At 44.2% G+C, this 16,382-nt stretch overlaps 2 protein-coding genes across 5 annotated transcripts in view; one reads left to right on the plus strand and one right to left on the minus strand.

Moving 5' to 3' along the window:
• Nucleotides 1-16,382, minus strand: part of shc1 (SHC (Src homology 2 domain containing) transforming protein 1) — a 115,164-nt gene that overhangs the window by 73,072 nt on the left and 25,710 nt on the right. The window contains exon 1 of one of the 4 annotated variants that reach the window (XM_067976046.1): nt 5,082-5,177. The exons of the other annotated variants lie outside the window; for them this stretch is intronic. Within the exon in view, the coding sequence (XP_067832147.1) occupies nt 5,082-5,153 (72 nt within the window). The 5' untranslated portion in view covers nt 5,154-5,177. Of the gene's footprint in view, nt 1-5,081; nt 5,178-16,382 lie in introns of those variants that run through there. 4 annotated transcript variants of the gene reach the window in all.
• LOC137306702 (cyclin-dependent kinases regulatory subunit 1-like) overlaps nt 13,286-16,382 on the plus strand; it is a 67,574-nt gene continuing 64,477 nt past the window's right edge. Inside the window, exon 1 of the mRNA XM_067976052.1 lies at nt 13,286-13,428. Within this exon, the coding sequence (XP_067832153.1) occupies nt 13,331-13,428 (98 nt within the window). The 5' untranslated portion in view covers nt 13,286-13,330. The remainder of the gene's footprint in view (nt 13,429-16,382) is intronic.

Consider the following 16,382-nt stretch of genomic DNA (forward strand, 5'->3'; position numbering starts at 1 on the left):
ACCTATTGTACAGGCCTCATTCATGTCTGCCACAGGCTGAACTTAGCTGTAGTAAGTGCTCTGGAAACTCAAATCAACTCCAAACAAGTTCTCAAGTAACTTAAAAAATGTTACACTGGGATTGAACAGCAAAACTGGAAATTAGTTTCATGGCAGGATGAAGGGGGCGAGGTGGGGGGTGGTGAGGAGATCAGGCCAGATTTTGATACTGATCCAAAAACATTATGGGATATACAGTACTGCAGATTTAGGAGAGGGGAGGGGGTGGGAAAATAATTGAACAGTCTCTAGTAAGCACCGAGGACATGAGGTTTATGTTAATTTGGGTGTGGGCTTTCGGGGAGGAATGGGTGGGAAAGGTTCAGGTCACAGCTCACTTGGGATGCTGCATAATCAGGAAGATAAACATTTGATGCAAGTTAGAATGATCCAGCTTAACAAAGAACTTGCGAGAGTGCACTGCATCTCAGTGTTACAGCTGGAAATCTCGACGGCCACTGTTTTGAAAAAAGATCTAGGTAAGGTCCACATTGCAGGAACAGTGGGGCAGCATAAGGTAAATCAAACAGTGGTGGTTAGCAGACGACTAGCTTCAGTTTTAAAGCTGCTTTTACATTGCAGCCGGAGCCCGAGAGTGAGCAAGTAAATGGAGTAACCTCTCGCACATACAGCTGCAGCTTGTCTTCCCTATAAACTGAACGCACTCTGGGGAGGCCCAATGTTCTGTACATGGGCGGTACCGGCCACGTGGCAGTACACATGTAAAGTAAAGATGTCGTAATGTTGTGTCAGTCCCACGATGCTGCGTCACGGTCTCATCGCAGACTTTCGCACTATCACCAGTGATAGTACTGGGGTGGTAAATGCCCTACCAGCAGCAAAGACTCAAAGACCTATTTTTCCCAGTCAAATACACACAGGCTTACCATATATACTAGTTTATAAGGTGATGCCATGTATAAAACATCCACCTCCCCTCCACAGTCCAACCAAAAAGTAATCTATGACTGATGTATGAGAAAAACTGGCCTTCCTCACATCCAGTCTAAAAAAAGACCCAGCATGTTTACAATGATACGGCCACCGGCTGCAGGAGCCCTGCACAATGGGACTTGGCGGTCAAAGAACAAAATAAAAGCAACTTAGTCGGTAGGATGAAGGAGTTTCACAGTTTTGAGTTTCCAAGAATGATAGTAGTATTAAAGAAAGATAGATTTGCATTCTACAGCTCCTTTCACAACCTCAGGACATCCCAAAGCATTTTACAGTCAATAAAGTACTCTTGAAGTGTAATGTAGGAAACGCAGCATCCAATTTGCACACAGCAAGGTCCCACAACCAGCAATAGGATAATGACCGTCTGTTTTAGTGAGGTTGGTTGAGGGATAAATGTTGGCCAGGACATCAGGGAGAACTCTTCCAATAGTGGCCGTGGGATCTTTTACGCCCATCTGAGGGGGCAGACGGGGCCTCAGTTTAACGTCTCATCTGAAAGACTGCACCTCCCACACTGCAGCACACCCTCAGTACTGGCACTGGGAGTGTCGGCCTAGATTATGGTCTCAAGTCTCTGTAGGGGAATTTGAACTAGAGTAAGTAGTAGTACAGTATTAAGTGGGATCAGACTAAGACTACGATAAGGTCTAAGATAGGTTTAGAGTGCATCTGTAAATGCACGAAGCGTGGTAAATAAGGTTGGTGAGCTGCAGGGAATATAGCCATGTGGGAACATGATGTAGTGGCGATAACAAGAGACCTGGCTCAAAAAAGGGCAAAATTGGGTACTAAATATTCCTGGATACAAGGTGTTCAGGAAAGATAGGGAAGGGAAGAAAAAGGAGGGGGTATTAAGGAGAATATTGCAGTGTTGGATAGAGAGGATGTCCTTGAGAGGATGTCGTATATACTTCAAATATCCTAATATAGACTGGGATAGTAATAGTGTAAAGGGCAAAGAGGGGGAGGAATTTCTAAAATGTGTTCAGGAGAACTTTCTTGATCAGCATGTTTCCGGCTCAACGAGGAAGGAGGCGTTGCTGGATCTGATTCTGGGGAATAAGGTGGGTCAAGTGTCAGTGGGGGAACATTTAAGGAATAGTGATCATAATATCATAAGGTTTAGATTAGTTATGGAAAAGGACAAGGAGCAATCTAGAGTAAAAATACTTCATTGGAGGAGGGCCAATTTCAGTGGGTTGAGAACGGATCTGGCCTGGGTAAATTGGAATCAAAGATTGGCAGGCAAAACTGTAATCGAACAATGGGTGGTCTTTAAAGAGCAGATGGTTCGACTACAGTCTAGGTACATTCCCACGAGGGAGAAAGGTAGGGCAACCAAAGCCAGAGCTCCATGGATGACGAAAGAGATAGAGAGTAAGATGAAGCAGAAAAAGGGGATGTATGTCAGATGTCAGGTTGATAAAACACGTGAGAACCAGGCTGAGTATAGAAAGTACAGAGAATTGGAAAAGGAAATGAGAGGGGCAAAGAGGAAGTATGAGAACAGACTGGCGGCTAATATAAATGGGAATCCAAAAGTCTTCTACAGGCATATAAATAGTAAATGGGTAGTAAGAGAAGGGACCAAAAAGGAGATCTACGCATGGAGGCATAGGGCATGGCTGAGGTACTAAATTGGTATTTTGCACCTGTCTTTATCAAGGAAGATGCTGCCAAAGTCACAGTAAAAGAAGAGGTAGTTGAGATACTGGATGGGCTAAAAGTTGATAAACAGGAAGTACTAGAAAGGCTGGCTACACTTATAGTAGATAAGTCACCCGATCCAGATAGGATGCATCCTAGGTTGCCGAGGGAAGTAAGCGTGGAAATTGCAGAGGTGCTGGCCATAATCATCCAATCCTCCTTAGATGCAGGGGTGATGCTAGAGGACTGGAGAATTGCAAATGTTACACCCTTGTTCAAAAAAGGGTATAAGGATAAACCCAGCAATTGCAGGCCAGTCAGTTGAACCTCCGTAGTGGGGAAGCTTTTAGAAACGGTAATCTGGGACAAAATTAATAGTCACTTGAACAAGTGTGGATTAATAAAGGAAAGCCAGCACGGATTTGTTAAAGGCAAATTGTGTTTAATAATGAGTTTTTTAATGAGGTAACAGAGGGTTGATGAGGGCAATGCAGTTGATGATGTGTATATGGACTTTCAAAAAGCATTTGATAAAGTGCCACATAATAGGCTTGTCAGCAAAATTGAAGCCCGTGGAATAAAAGGGGCAGTGGCATCACGGAAACGAAATTGACTAAGTGACAGGAAACAGACAGCAGTGAACGGTTGTTTTTCGGACTGGAGGAAGGTATACAGTGGTGTTCCCCAGGGGTCGATACTAGGACCACTGCTTTTTTTTGATATATATTGAGTTGGACTTGGACCTGGGCACAATTTCAAAATTTGCAGATGACACAAAACTTGGAAGTGTAGTAAACAGTGAGGAGGATAGTGATAGACTTCAAGAGGACACAGACAGGCTGGTGGAATGGGCGGACACACAGCAGATGAAATTTAAGGTTGAAAAGTGCAAAGTGATACATTTTGGCAGGAAGAACAAGGAGAGGCAATATAAACTAAATGGTACAATTCTAAAGTGGGTGCCAGAACAGAGAGATCTGGGGGTATGTGTGCACAAATCTTTGGAGGTGACAGGACCAGTTGAGAAAGCAGTTAAAAAGCATGTGGCGGGATGCAGAAAAGATTTAGTAGAATGGTTCCAGGGATGAGGGACTTGAGTTACGTGGATAGACTGGAGAAGCTGGGATTGTTCTCCTTAGAGCAGAGAAGGTTGAGAAGAGATTTGATAGAAGTGTTCAAAATCATGAAGGGTTTAGATAAAGTAAATAAAGAGAAACTGTTCTCATTGGCGGAAGGGTCAAGAACCAGAGGACACAGATTTAAGGTGATTGGCAAAAGAACCAAAGGCGACATGAGGAAAAACGCAGCAAGTATTTATGATCTGGGATGTGCTGCCTGAAAAGGGTGGTGGATGCCGATTCAATTGTGGCTTTCAAAAAGGAATTGGATAAATACTTAAAGGGAAAAATTTGCAGGGCTGCGGGGGAATGGAACTAACTAGATTGCTCTCACAAAGAACCGGCATGGGCTCGATGGGCTGAATGGCCTCCTTCTGTGCTGTAACCATTCCATGACCTTTTGACTCAGTGATACCCACTGAGCCATGGTTGACATGTGAGCAATGCTCCCACATTGTTTGAAAAGCTGCCTTAAATCTGGATATTGTCTTTTGATTTCCAGTGGGACAGAAATTGCCCTTTAAGCGGCCCGAGTTATGAGGAAAGGCTAGAAACAATTGGGGGTAAATTTCCATCTTCACCAAAATCAATGGGATGAAAATGGGGCAGTTTTTATTAAGGGCAGACTGTCCTCTCTTGCCAGATTACCGTCTGGTGGTGTAGACGGAAATCCACCCCGTGGACTTTTCAGCCTGGGAAGGAAGTGAAAGAGAGAGGACCTTACTGAGGGGTCAGAGGAGAGCGTATTGAAGGGTACAAGATATCAAGTCAAATAGAAACAAGAGTATAAATTATAAAGGACACAGTCAGAATTGATGACAGGAAGCTCTTTGCATGAAAAGTGACCACCAGGAACAGGCTCCAGGTAGGACAATGAAGGCAAAAATTTGCGTCATTCTTGAGGCTGTCAGACGCTGTGATGTGGGGAGCAGAGGTTTCGAAGCAATCTGGACTTCACTTTGCAATTTCCCCCAGGGTGAGAATGCCAGTGTCTGGGGCTTGAGATGTGTGAAGGATGCTGGAATATGGAACGGTCAGCCTCACGAGTGCAGCTATTTAAAGCACAAGGCTCGTCATGACGCATTCTGTTTCTAAGCATTTTACGACGTATAATTATTTAAATTATTTTCTTTGCAGTGAAGAAAACCTGTGGGAGCTGCTTTGAGATATTAATTGTCCCTTATTTTCAGCGAGTGCTCACCCAGTGCTGCAATCTGTATGGTTATTGCTATGGTTGTCTCTTCCCTTTAAATTGTGCTCATTTTGATTGCATCCGCCACCAAACACCTGCACCCACCACCGTAGGAAATTTATTCTTACCACATATTCCATCTCACGCAGTTTCGATTTAACGTATTGGGCGCAGGGACCAGACACAGCCCAGGTCTTCATCCAATACAAACCTAAGCCGGCAACAAACTGGGTTAAACTGGCACAGCAGAGGAATCACATGAGAAGTCACAGTCATAGCTACCTCAACCTTGCTCTTATTAAACATTACACCCAACTGACCGTGGCTGCCAGACCCCCAGCGGAGCCGAATCCATTGTGCGTGAGGGCACCCTGGTTTTCCCTTAGCAAGTGCAGGGGACAATGGAAAGGTAACCTCTCCCAGCACCTCTGTTTCTCATAACTAGACACTTACAATAATACTCGAGTTAATCCAATCTCACAATCCATGTTATTTTGTTGTCAACAAAAAAAGTTAATTTTTTTCTTCACTCATCAACTGAGCAAAGGAAGCTAGCAGGACAAGTCTTGCTTGTCCTTAAGATAGAGAGATAAAAGCAACCCAGCATAATTCTCTCTGGGAATAGGTTATGCTTCTATTCAGAGAACTTTACCATTTGTTGACTTTTACTCTTTTTGAATTCCTGAAATAGATATTACACATGCAGCTTCAGCATTTATTTTTTTCTACATTTTACGATTACATTCACAAAAGGTTGCATCTCTTTTGACATTTAGCACAGGTGGAGCTGAGGTTGCTAGTAAGTTAGGATCAGCACTTAAGAACAGATTTTAAAAGTTTGGCAGAACAGGCCAGAGGGGCTGAATGACCGCCTGCTGTTCCTGTGTGTCCAAGCTTTCTGTCTTTATGGGGTACACAGTGCGTACCAAGGGGCCCTGGGCCACATTTAAAATCCACATTCCCATCAATCTGCGTATGTTTCAAGCTGCTGATACCAACAGATCTCGGTGTTTTGATTTAGGATTTATCTATGTCAATGGTGCTAGAACAGCCCTTTTTAAGCCTCCAGGCCCATAAAATGTAGCCAACGGTGCATTCCATATCCGTGGACAGTCAGGTAAACAAGGATTCATGACGGCATCATTACCACAAATGTAACCAAAACGAGTCTGAAGTTAATGAGCAGGAAATTGCACAACCAGTGTATATGTTAGTTTTACAAGGCTCTCTCTGTGGGTCGTGCTCCATCATGTTTTCTCTAATCCCACACAACTGAAACTTCCTGCCCTCGCTTCCTTGCTTGGACCAGTTCAAAACACAAACCTCGCTGTGCACCATGCCAAAAAATACACAGTTCTCAAACACAAAACGTAACATTAACTCAAATCATTGTCATTATTGTGACATCACTCAGCTACTCCCAATTCTACCACAGTGATGTATTTCGTATAAAATTTAAATCTCACTATTTTGAATAGAAAGTATTATAAAAAAATCCTAGTCCAATCTCCCCCACATTGGCTTAGTGGATAAGTGCTTTGCCAAGTGTGGCATTGTCTCTATAAACTCCTCCAGCCCTACAACCCTTACGGTTGAGAAAGGCATGGATGTTAGGGAACTTGGGGAAATAAATAGCGATGTTTTGAGGAGTGTACATATTACAGAGAGGGAGGTGCTGGAAGTCTTAACGCGCATCAAGGTAGATAAATCTCCGGGACCTGATGAAATGTATCCCAGGACGTTATGGGAGGTTAGGGAGGAAATTGCGGGTCCCCTAGCAGAGATATTTGAATCATTGACAGCTACAGGTGAGGTGCCTGAAGATTGGAGGGTAGCAAATGTTGTGCCTTTGTTTAAGAAGGGCGGCAGGGAAAAGCCTGGGAACTACAGACCGGTAAGCCTGACATCTGTAGTGGGTAAGTTGTTAGAGGGTATTCTGAGAGACAGGATATACGGGTATTTGGAGAGGCGGGGACTGATTAGGAACAGTCAGCATGGTTTTGTGAGAGGAAAATCATGTCTCACGAATTTGATTGAGTTTTTTGAAGGGGTAACCAAAAAGATAGATGAGGGCTGTGCAGTAGACGTGGTCTACATAGACTTTAGCAAAGCCTTTGACAAGGTACCGCATGGTAGGCTGTTACATAAGGTTAGATCTCACGGGATCCAAGGTGAGGTAGCCAATTAGATACAAAATTGGATTGACGGCAGAAGACAGAGGGTGGTTGTTTTTCAAACTGGAGGCCCGTGACCAGCGGTGTGCCTCAGGGATCGGTGCTGGGTCCGCTGTTTGTTATTTATATTAATGATTTGGATGAGAATTTAGGAGGCATGGTTAGTAAGTTTGCAGATGACACCAAGATTGGTGGCATTGTGGACAGTGAAGAAGGTTATCTAGGATTGCAACGGAATCTTGATAAATTGGGCTAGTGGGCCGATGAATGGCAGATGGAGTTTAATTTAGATAAATGTGAGGTGATGCATTTTGGCAGATCGAATCGGGCCAGGACCTACTCCGTTAATGGTAGGGCGTTGGGGAGAGTTATAGAGCAAAGAGATCTAGGAGTACAGGTTCATAGCTCCTTGAAAGTGGAGTCACAGGTGGATAGGGTGGTGAAGAAGGCATTCAGCATGCTTGGTTTCATTGGTCAGAACATTGAATACAGGAGTTGGGATGTCTTGTTGAAGTTGTACAAGACATTAGTAAGGCCACACTTGGAATACTGTGTACAGTTCTGGTCACCCTATTATAGAAAGGATATTATTAAACTAGAAAGAGTGCAGAAAAGATTTACTAGGATGCTACCGGGACTTGATGGTTTGACTTATAGGGAGAGGTTGGATAGACTGAGACTTTTTTCCCTGGAGAGTAGGAGGTTAAGGGGTGATCTTATAGAAGTCTATAAAATAATGAGGGGCATAGATAAGGTAGATAGTCAAAATCTTTTCCCAAAGGTAGGGGAGTCTATAACGAGGGGGCATAGATTTAAGGTGAAAGGGGAGAGATACAAAAGGGTCCAGAGGGGCAATTTTTTCACTCAAAGGGTGGTGAGTGTCTGGAACGAGCTGCCAGAGGCAGTAGTAGAGGCGGGTACAATTTTGTCTTTTAAAAAGCATTTGGACAGTTACATGGGTAAGATGGGTATAGAGGGATATGGGCCAAGTGCAGGCAATTGGGACTAGCTTAGTGGTATAAACTGGGCGACATGGACATGTTGGGCCGAAGGGCCTGTTTCCATGTTGTAAACTTCTATGACTCGGTGCTCCTACAATTCTGGCCTCTTGCGTATCCCTGATTTTCATCGCTCCACCATTGGTGGGCGTGCCTCCAGCTGCCTCAGCCCTAAGCTCTGGAATTCCCTCCCTAAACCTCTCCACCTCTCTCTCCTCTTTTAAAACCTACCTCTTGGACCCAGCCTTTGGTCACCTGTCCTAATACCTCCCTACGTGACTCAGTGTCAAATTCTGTCTGATAATCGCTCCCGTGAAGCGCCTTGGGATGTTTTACTACATTAAAGGTGCAAGTAGTTGTTGTTGCTGAGAACCACATTGGTCAGAAAGGGATCAGGCTCAAATCCTGGTCCTGGGTGAGTTACAGTCAATCCAAGCTCACGGCCAAAAGGAGGTGCTGCAGTTAGCCTCGGAATCGCAGAGCTGGGTGGGGGGAGAGAAAGAAGAGAAAGATCAGGGTCTCCATTCTCAATTGCTCTCCAGTGAGCCTGATGCAGGTGGACATCAGGTGAGGACAGGATCAGGTTTGGTTATGATGCCACCCATGGGCAAATAGCCCACCGATATTGCCAGTCAGGCTCACACATGAGGAATGGCCACTTCAGTGAAATATCAGAGAGCTGCTAAAGCCCGTGGAACCACACACCAGCAGGAAAGAATATAAGGAGATCTGAAAATGGAATTTCTTTTCAAAAAGTTGGCCAAAATTGAAGTGCTTTATTTGCATCACTTGCTCAAATTATTCAACACCATCATAGACACAGAGGGCAGCGTTACTGTGATTCCCTCTGGCATCATGCAGGAAAAAAGCTTATGTTTTCAGACGTGGAAATCACTTTGCTCAAACCTTTGTAACAATGAAGTTACTGGAGTGTTGATAGTGATTTGCGATCTCGGCTGTCGGTGGGAAACGAGGTGCTGGCAAATATTTGAAAGACAGTAAGTCAAGTCGTCCTTGCTCACCACCTATATGTAGCCTGGATACAGAGCAGCACTGCTGGTGGCGAGGTGAGTGAACCCCCCTACTGGCCTGCCCCCTCAGTCTAGGAATAGCGAGCCAGTAGGATATAGTACAAAATTCAGTCGCCTTAAAAGGGACAGGGAAGTCTAGTCATTATTCAATGTACGGCCACAATGACTAAGATAGGGCAACAATTTTGATATTTTCAGAATTCGAAGGAGGCCAATCATTCTGGGTTTCATTTGTTGCTGATCGCAGTGACATCACCAACAGAGAGGAACCATCTATTTCCAGAGTGGCTCTACTTAACTTCGTGGGGTTGGCAACTTTGGGCTGCCCGAGTGCCAATTGGAGCCGTACAATCCTGAGAAAATACACGGCTGGCTGGGTGCACCGTATACTTTTTGCCAGCAGTGAGCTTCACTAGTCTGCCAGCTGTGGATTGGCTCCCAGGCACATCGCCATTTAAAATAAAGACATTAAGTGTATATTAAACAAAACTTACCCCCTAGACTTTCATTCTTGTATAAAAGATGCACCATCACTCCTTCACCCCATGTCCTATTCCTAAAGCAGATACTCAAACATCAGACCCAGAAGAGGTTAAAGCCAGACTCAATGTGAAATGCTAGCTGTGTAAATAGAGCTCTAGAGACAATCCAAAGTAACCTTCCCCAACATTTTTCCAGGCAACTAGATACTGTAAGAATGCTGTGCTTTACAATAGGCGTTTCATCCAAGTAGAAACTGCCAAAGACCAAACTTCAGCAGTCTGGTATATAGATCATTGAAAGGAGGATGGTGTCTGAAGTAGCACTTACTGTGGGTGCATTCTCTCCTCCTGGGCCAGGGAATAGTGTTTATGCCACTGATCTGTGCATCCCCAATTTAAGAACAGAAACTCACTGACTGTGAACCTACGATACTGTGCCAGCGCACAAACACATGAGCACTGCAGGATCACACTTAGTAGCAGCTAGTGGCACAAATGGGATAAACCAGTGAGGAACTGTATACAAGTTCCCCTAGTCTGCCCATGTTGAAAACAATGAACCATCTGCCCCTTTTAATAACAAACTCTAGCTCAGCGCAGTTTATTAAATATTAACAGTATAACCACAATATTAGCAATGCTAGCAACAAATTAAGACGAACCGTTCCTGGCCATCGCAAATGGTGGAGGCATGTTTCCATCACGAACTGATCGAGAGGTGCCAACTAGGTGAAAGCAGCTTGACTCCCAAGAAATGGGCCTCACACAACCAGTGGCATCACCAAAGTAAACTTGCTTAAGTTGGCTAAGGCTGCTGGGCAGGAAGACCATAGGGGCCAGCAGGGTGCTAACACAATATTAAAGCAACTATACGAGAAGGGAGAAAAGGAAGAAACTCGGATTTATATAGTGCCTTTCGCGACCTCAGGATGCCCGAAAGCGCTTCACAGTAAATGAAGTACTTTAATGAAGTGTAGTCACTGTTGTAGTGTAGGAAACACAGCAGCCAATTTGCACACAGCAAGATTCCACAAACAGCAATGTGATAATGACCAAATAATATGCTTTAGTGATATTGGTTGAGGGATAAATATTGGCCAGAACACCGGGGAGAACTCCCCGGCTCTTCTACAAATAATACCCGTGGGATCTTTTACGTCCATCTGAGGGGGCGGACGGAGCCTCGGTTGAAAGTCTCAACCTCCGACAGTGCAGCACTCCCTCAGTAATGCACCGGGATTGTCAGCCTAGATTTTGTGCTCAAATACAAAATGAGCATTATTTAGTGGAGTTGGGGGGGGCGGGGGGGGCCTACCTTCAAACTTCTAGTGGCTGGTGAAACTGCGCAGGTGGACCCGAGAACAGGTAGTTAACCCACTCTGGGTTCTGAATATTGTGCTGAACCATCAGGAGGAAGAGAAAGAATAAAGATTAGAAAATCACAAAAAGGTTAAAATAAAAGCACACTAGTTCTTTAATATGATCCTGTATCAAACAGAACATGCCTTGGATAGCAGAAATATACTACTTCTTACGGGTAATTGATTCTTACAGTGACACCACTGAGTGCCAGATATTTATAGAAAGTCTTATGATGTGGATTTGAGCAGCCACAACATACTTCGAAGTTTATTCAAGAAATAGGCTATTACTTCTCAAGCAGACAGTGTTTCAAAATGTTTCCCCCTCCCTTTAGGTTTATTTCACCCTCCCCAAAGACAGAGCAATAAACTTGCTTTTTAGTCCCAACTGATTTTTTGTTTGTTCTTCACAATTTTTCTAAGTGTAATAGATGCCCTCCCCATTTTTCTTTCCTTGTATCTTCCTATGTTGAAAACCACCTGAATCAAAGGGCTGTGATCCCAACCTGCTCTCGGCCTCCTCCAATGCCTCAGGCAGCAGTGTTGGCTCAGTGGGTAGCCCTCTTGCCTTAGTCAGCAAGTCGTGGTGTTCAAGCCCCACTCCAGATCCTTGAGCCCATAATCTAGGCTGACACTCCCAGTGCAGTACTGAGGGACTGTTGCACTGTCGGGGATGCTATCTTTTGGATGAGATGCTATACTTGAGGTGGCAGACGGGGCCTCGGTTTATGTAAAAAAAAATCTCATGGCACAATTTGAAGAGCAGGAGAGTTTTCCAGGGTCCCTCCATCAACCACCACCAAAAATAACCAAATTAACCGAACCTTGCTGCCCGCAAATTGGTTGCCGTATTTGCCTGCAGAACAACACTTCAAAACCGAATGGCTGTAAAGCGCTTTGGGAAGTCCCGAGGACGTGAAATGCACGTTCTTTCTTTAACTTTACACTGAGGTGATCAGTGTGGCTCTTCCCCATTCCCTCTCGGTGAGGTAGCCTCCATTCAGCACCTCCCCATAGTGGCATGGCTGATATCAGAAGGCTTGAATGCGTTCTGCACCCATTGCGCCAACACAACCTGTAGCCATTTTGCGACAGGTAGTCAATTTAATTCCGTGTAAACCAGAAAAAAAACTTCAGAACCGAACTCCGCACCAGTACAGGCACGGAGTAAAGTTCTGACTAATGGTTTAAATACAAGGTGTTTGATAGCGTGTTAAACCTGGCACTTTTAGCTGTTCACTCCCATGTTTTGCCTAGTGCCAAAATACCACACACACACACTCAACGTGGACAGTGGTCTGCTTATCACTTATTCAGCGGGCTTAGACCATGGGGGACACATATCGACTATAGCTATCGGAGATACTAGAAGCTTATCCACCTTGGGAGTAAAACTTACCAGCTTACAGCAACAGATTGCAGGAGTGGGCACTGAGACATACACGATGAGCCATACAGTATCAGATATGAGAGGGGTGTCAGTTTTTATTTAGTGCACCCTGTATGTACACAAGCTCCAACTACCACCGCACTAACTCAATCAGTACAAGCCTGGACAGAGTGAACAAACACAAATGCATACTTGCGAAGTGATTCACTTCCCAGCAACTCTGGCCCCAGCCTCCAGGAACAGCTGGAAAGAATTTGCACGCAGAGAAAACCGTTTCCAGGCTCCATTTTAAGTGAGTTGATTTTCTTCCTTCTCTGTTGAAGCTCCCCATGCCATGCACCATTTTCACACCCAAGGCAGTGAGCAAGTAATCTGGTCTCAAGCCTTTCAGCGTCTCACTTGAACCAGCCACATGGGCAGCCACAGAAACAGGATTCACCCTTTTGATTTAGTATTCCCTATGAGGTAAATCATAGAATGTTAAAGCGTAAATGATCATTTGGCCCACCGTGTCTGGATAGCTCTTTCAAAGATCCGCACAATTAGTCCCACTTCCCCAACTCTTTCCCCATAGCCCTGCAATTTTTTCCCCTTCAACTATTTATCCAATTCCCTTTTGAAAGTTACTATTGAATCAGGCAGCGCATTCCAGATCATAACAACTCACTGCGTAAAAAAAAATTCTCATCTCATCTCTGGCTCTTGTGCCAATTACCTTAAACCTGTGACCTTAGGTTATTAACCTATCTGCCAGCGGAAACAGTTTCGCCTTATTTACTCTATCAAAAACCTTCATGATTTTGAACACCTCTGGTAAATCTCCCCTTAACTTTCTCTGCTCTAAACACGGATATTTCAGATCAAAAAGATAAAGGGCAAAACAAAAGCAGGAAAAGCTGCAAATACTCAGCAAGTCAGGCGCCATCCGTGCAGAAACAGAAATGGACACTTCAGGTCTTAGATTCCTTAAAGATATTACAGATGAACAGCATTTAAAAAAGGAACAGAACAAGGGAAAGAGGGAAAAACCCACACACAGGTAAAGTGACCTTTAATAATTCTTAGACTAAATATAGACATATAAAAGCTTGCAAATCTTTTTTAAAAAATTATTTGCTTGGGTGGAGAACAAGAGTTGGTTCAATGGCAGAAGTGATATTAGCAGGAGGCATAATGAGAGAAATAAAAAATATACGCAAGGCACAGTGTGTGAATGGCTAAAGGGGGATAGGTAGAAAGGGAAGTATATTAGAACTCAAATCTAGAATCAACAGCACAAGGCTGGGCGTCCTTTTTTGTTGTTCTCAGACAGAGATTAGTGAGGCACCACAAGGCTTTGAGTACTGGGGGAGACACGGAAGATTTACAAAAATGTAATCTCAGGGTTCAGGAATGGCCCGAACAAATTACTTTGAATTCAGTCTGTTTTTTCTGCCCCGTCCCCCCAAACCCCCACCCAGAGGCAGGTCCTTGTCTTTTGTTTTGCTAATCACACTCCCTTCTTGTCTGGAGATTTATTCCCCGTACAGTAATTTGCAGCTAGAAACCGGTGTTTGTGATCCTGTTTTAAAACCCTTCAATAGGTTTTTCTTGTTTTTCCAATCTAGGAATACTGGTACCTTATCCCCAATTAACAACACAGAAAACAGGGAACCACGTGAATGTGAATTATGCCCAGTATTTGACAGTGCAATTAAAAGAAAATACATTTGCTGACAAATTAGCTTCCTTCTCCCTCTCCTTTTCAGATATCTGATACACCAAAGAGTTCAAAGGGAAATGCAAAGCTACAACTCTCGCTACCTCAATCATTTGTGGGGGGGCGGGGAGGGAGAAAGAGAAGCTAAGGGTAACGTGACAGGAAAGTCATCCCACTTGCTCATCTGTGGAGACCAGCTCACAATCATTGAACCACATGATGGGGGCGTGGGTGGAGGGGAGAGATCTGAAGGGTGAAGAAATAACTACATTTCGGAAGGGAGGGATGGAGGGAGAGAGAGAGAGAGAGAGTGGAGGAAAGTTTCTGCTTGAAGTGCCCTTGTGCAGGTTGATGGAAACTGCCGTGCAGGCTGCTAAGGCACGCCTTGATACATTCTGACCAGAAGGCCCCGGTAGGAAGCACAACAATAGGTCTCGTGTGCCCGTAAGCTACCCGACTGCTCGGCACTGATCCCAGCTGGGATGTGCGTGTCGATTTCAGGTGAGGACAGGATCAGACTGAGGTGTCAGTTATCTGAGGATCTGGAACATTCATTCTGATGCAACTGAACTGTTGCTTGCAATTGCCAATTCTGTCATACAAGAGTTATGCTCGTTTTATTTTCACTGCTGTGAATTATCAGTGTGATAGGAACTGCAAAAAGTAAAACCAGACTCTCTCTTTTAAAAAGTATTTTACTCCTCTGCCCTTTCCTGATCTCTACATGTCACACGCCTCCCAATATGCACACCCACCATCAGAGTCAAAAAAGTACCAAGATACCATTCATATCTGTGAAAACTGCTTTAGAACCGAATGCGGAGCAGGAAACTAGTGTGTCAAGAATGATGGGCTATGATTTTTAGAATCAGGCTCAGGATCGAATAGCTTCCCAATACTCTAAGGTCGCGCATAAAGAATGGACCCTGCAGAAAAACAGTCGGAATCAGAAGTGCCTGTGCCTTAGGAGAAAAAATTGTTTACTTCACCATTTTAAGATTTATCGCTTAGTACAATTCCTGGTCATTCTGACTTAAGAATGCACAACTCTTGAGAAGTTTAAAGTCTTGTACGGTTATCTTTGCTTCGCTAGAAGAGGGGAAAAACCATCAGAACTGGGACATGAAGGAAATAGCAGCCAGTCTATGCCAGGTCAGCAACTGGTTAGGACTCGCAGGGACCTGGGGTAGAGCATGGTACGGTCAAAGCAAAATGGAAGTTTCAAGTTTGTATAATAGTAACAGTTGCCTTAGATGGCCAGGTCTATAAGAACATAAGAAATAGGAGCAGGAGTAGGCCATACCGTCCCTCAAGCCTGCTCCGCCATTCAATAAGATCATGGATGATCTTCGACCTCAACTCCACTTTCCCGCCTGATCCCCATGTCCCTAAATTCCCCAAGAGTCCAAAAATCTATCCATCTCAGCCTTGAATATACTCGACGGCTGAGCAGCCACAGCCCTCTGGGGTAGAGAATTCCAAAGATTCACAACCCTCTGAAGAAATTCCTCCTCATCTCAGTCTTAAATGGCAGACCCCTTATCCTGAGACTATGCCCCCTAGTTCTAGACTCTCCAGGCAGGGGAAACAACCTCTCAGCATTTACCCTTTCAAGCCCCCTCAGAATCTTAGATGTTTCAATGAGATCACCTCTCATTCTTCTAAACTCCAGAGAGTTAAAGGCCCATTCTACTCAATCTCTCCTATAGGACATCCCAGGAATCAATCTAGTGAACCTTCGCTGCACTGCCTCCAAGGCAAGTATATCCTTCCTTAGATAAGGAGACCAAAACTGTACACAGTACTTCAGGTGTGGTCTCACCAAAGCCCTGTACAATTGTAGTAAGACTTCCTTACTCTTGTACTCCAACCACGTTGCAATAAAGGCCAACACGCCACTTGCCTTCCTAATTTCTTGCTGTACCTGCATGCTAACTTTGTGTTTCTTGTACGAGGACACCCAAATCTCTCAATACCAACATTTAATGGTTTATCATTTAAAAAATATTCTGTTTTTCTATTCTTCCTACCAAAGTGAATAACCTCACATTTCCCTACATTATACTCCATCTGCCACCTTCTCGCCCACTCATTTAACCTGTTACTAGTTTGGCACTGAGTCAATAGGAGCTGCTCACTGTTACTAGTTTGTCATTTCCATGTAAAATATTGAAGAGGAGGAAACACTACAGACTTCATGAAGGGGAGCCAGACTCTGCATGGTGAGTCAAAGATGAATAACTATTTTTGTTCAATTACAAGACTAAGCTACATCTCCTGATATTTTTCAAATT

Source organism: Heptranchias perlo, chromosome 44 (genome assembly GCF_035084215.1).
Source record: "Heptranchias perlo isolate sHepPer1 chromosome 44, sHepPer1.hap1, whole genome shotgun sequence".
NCBI lineage: Eukaryota > Metazoa > Chordata > Chondrichthyes > Hexanchiformes > Hexanchidae > Heptranchias > Heptranchias perlo.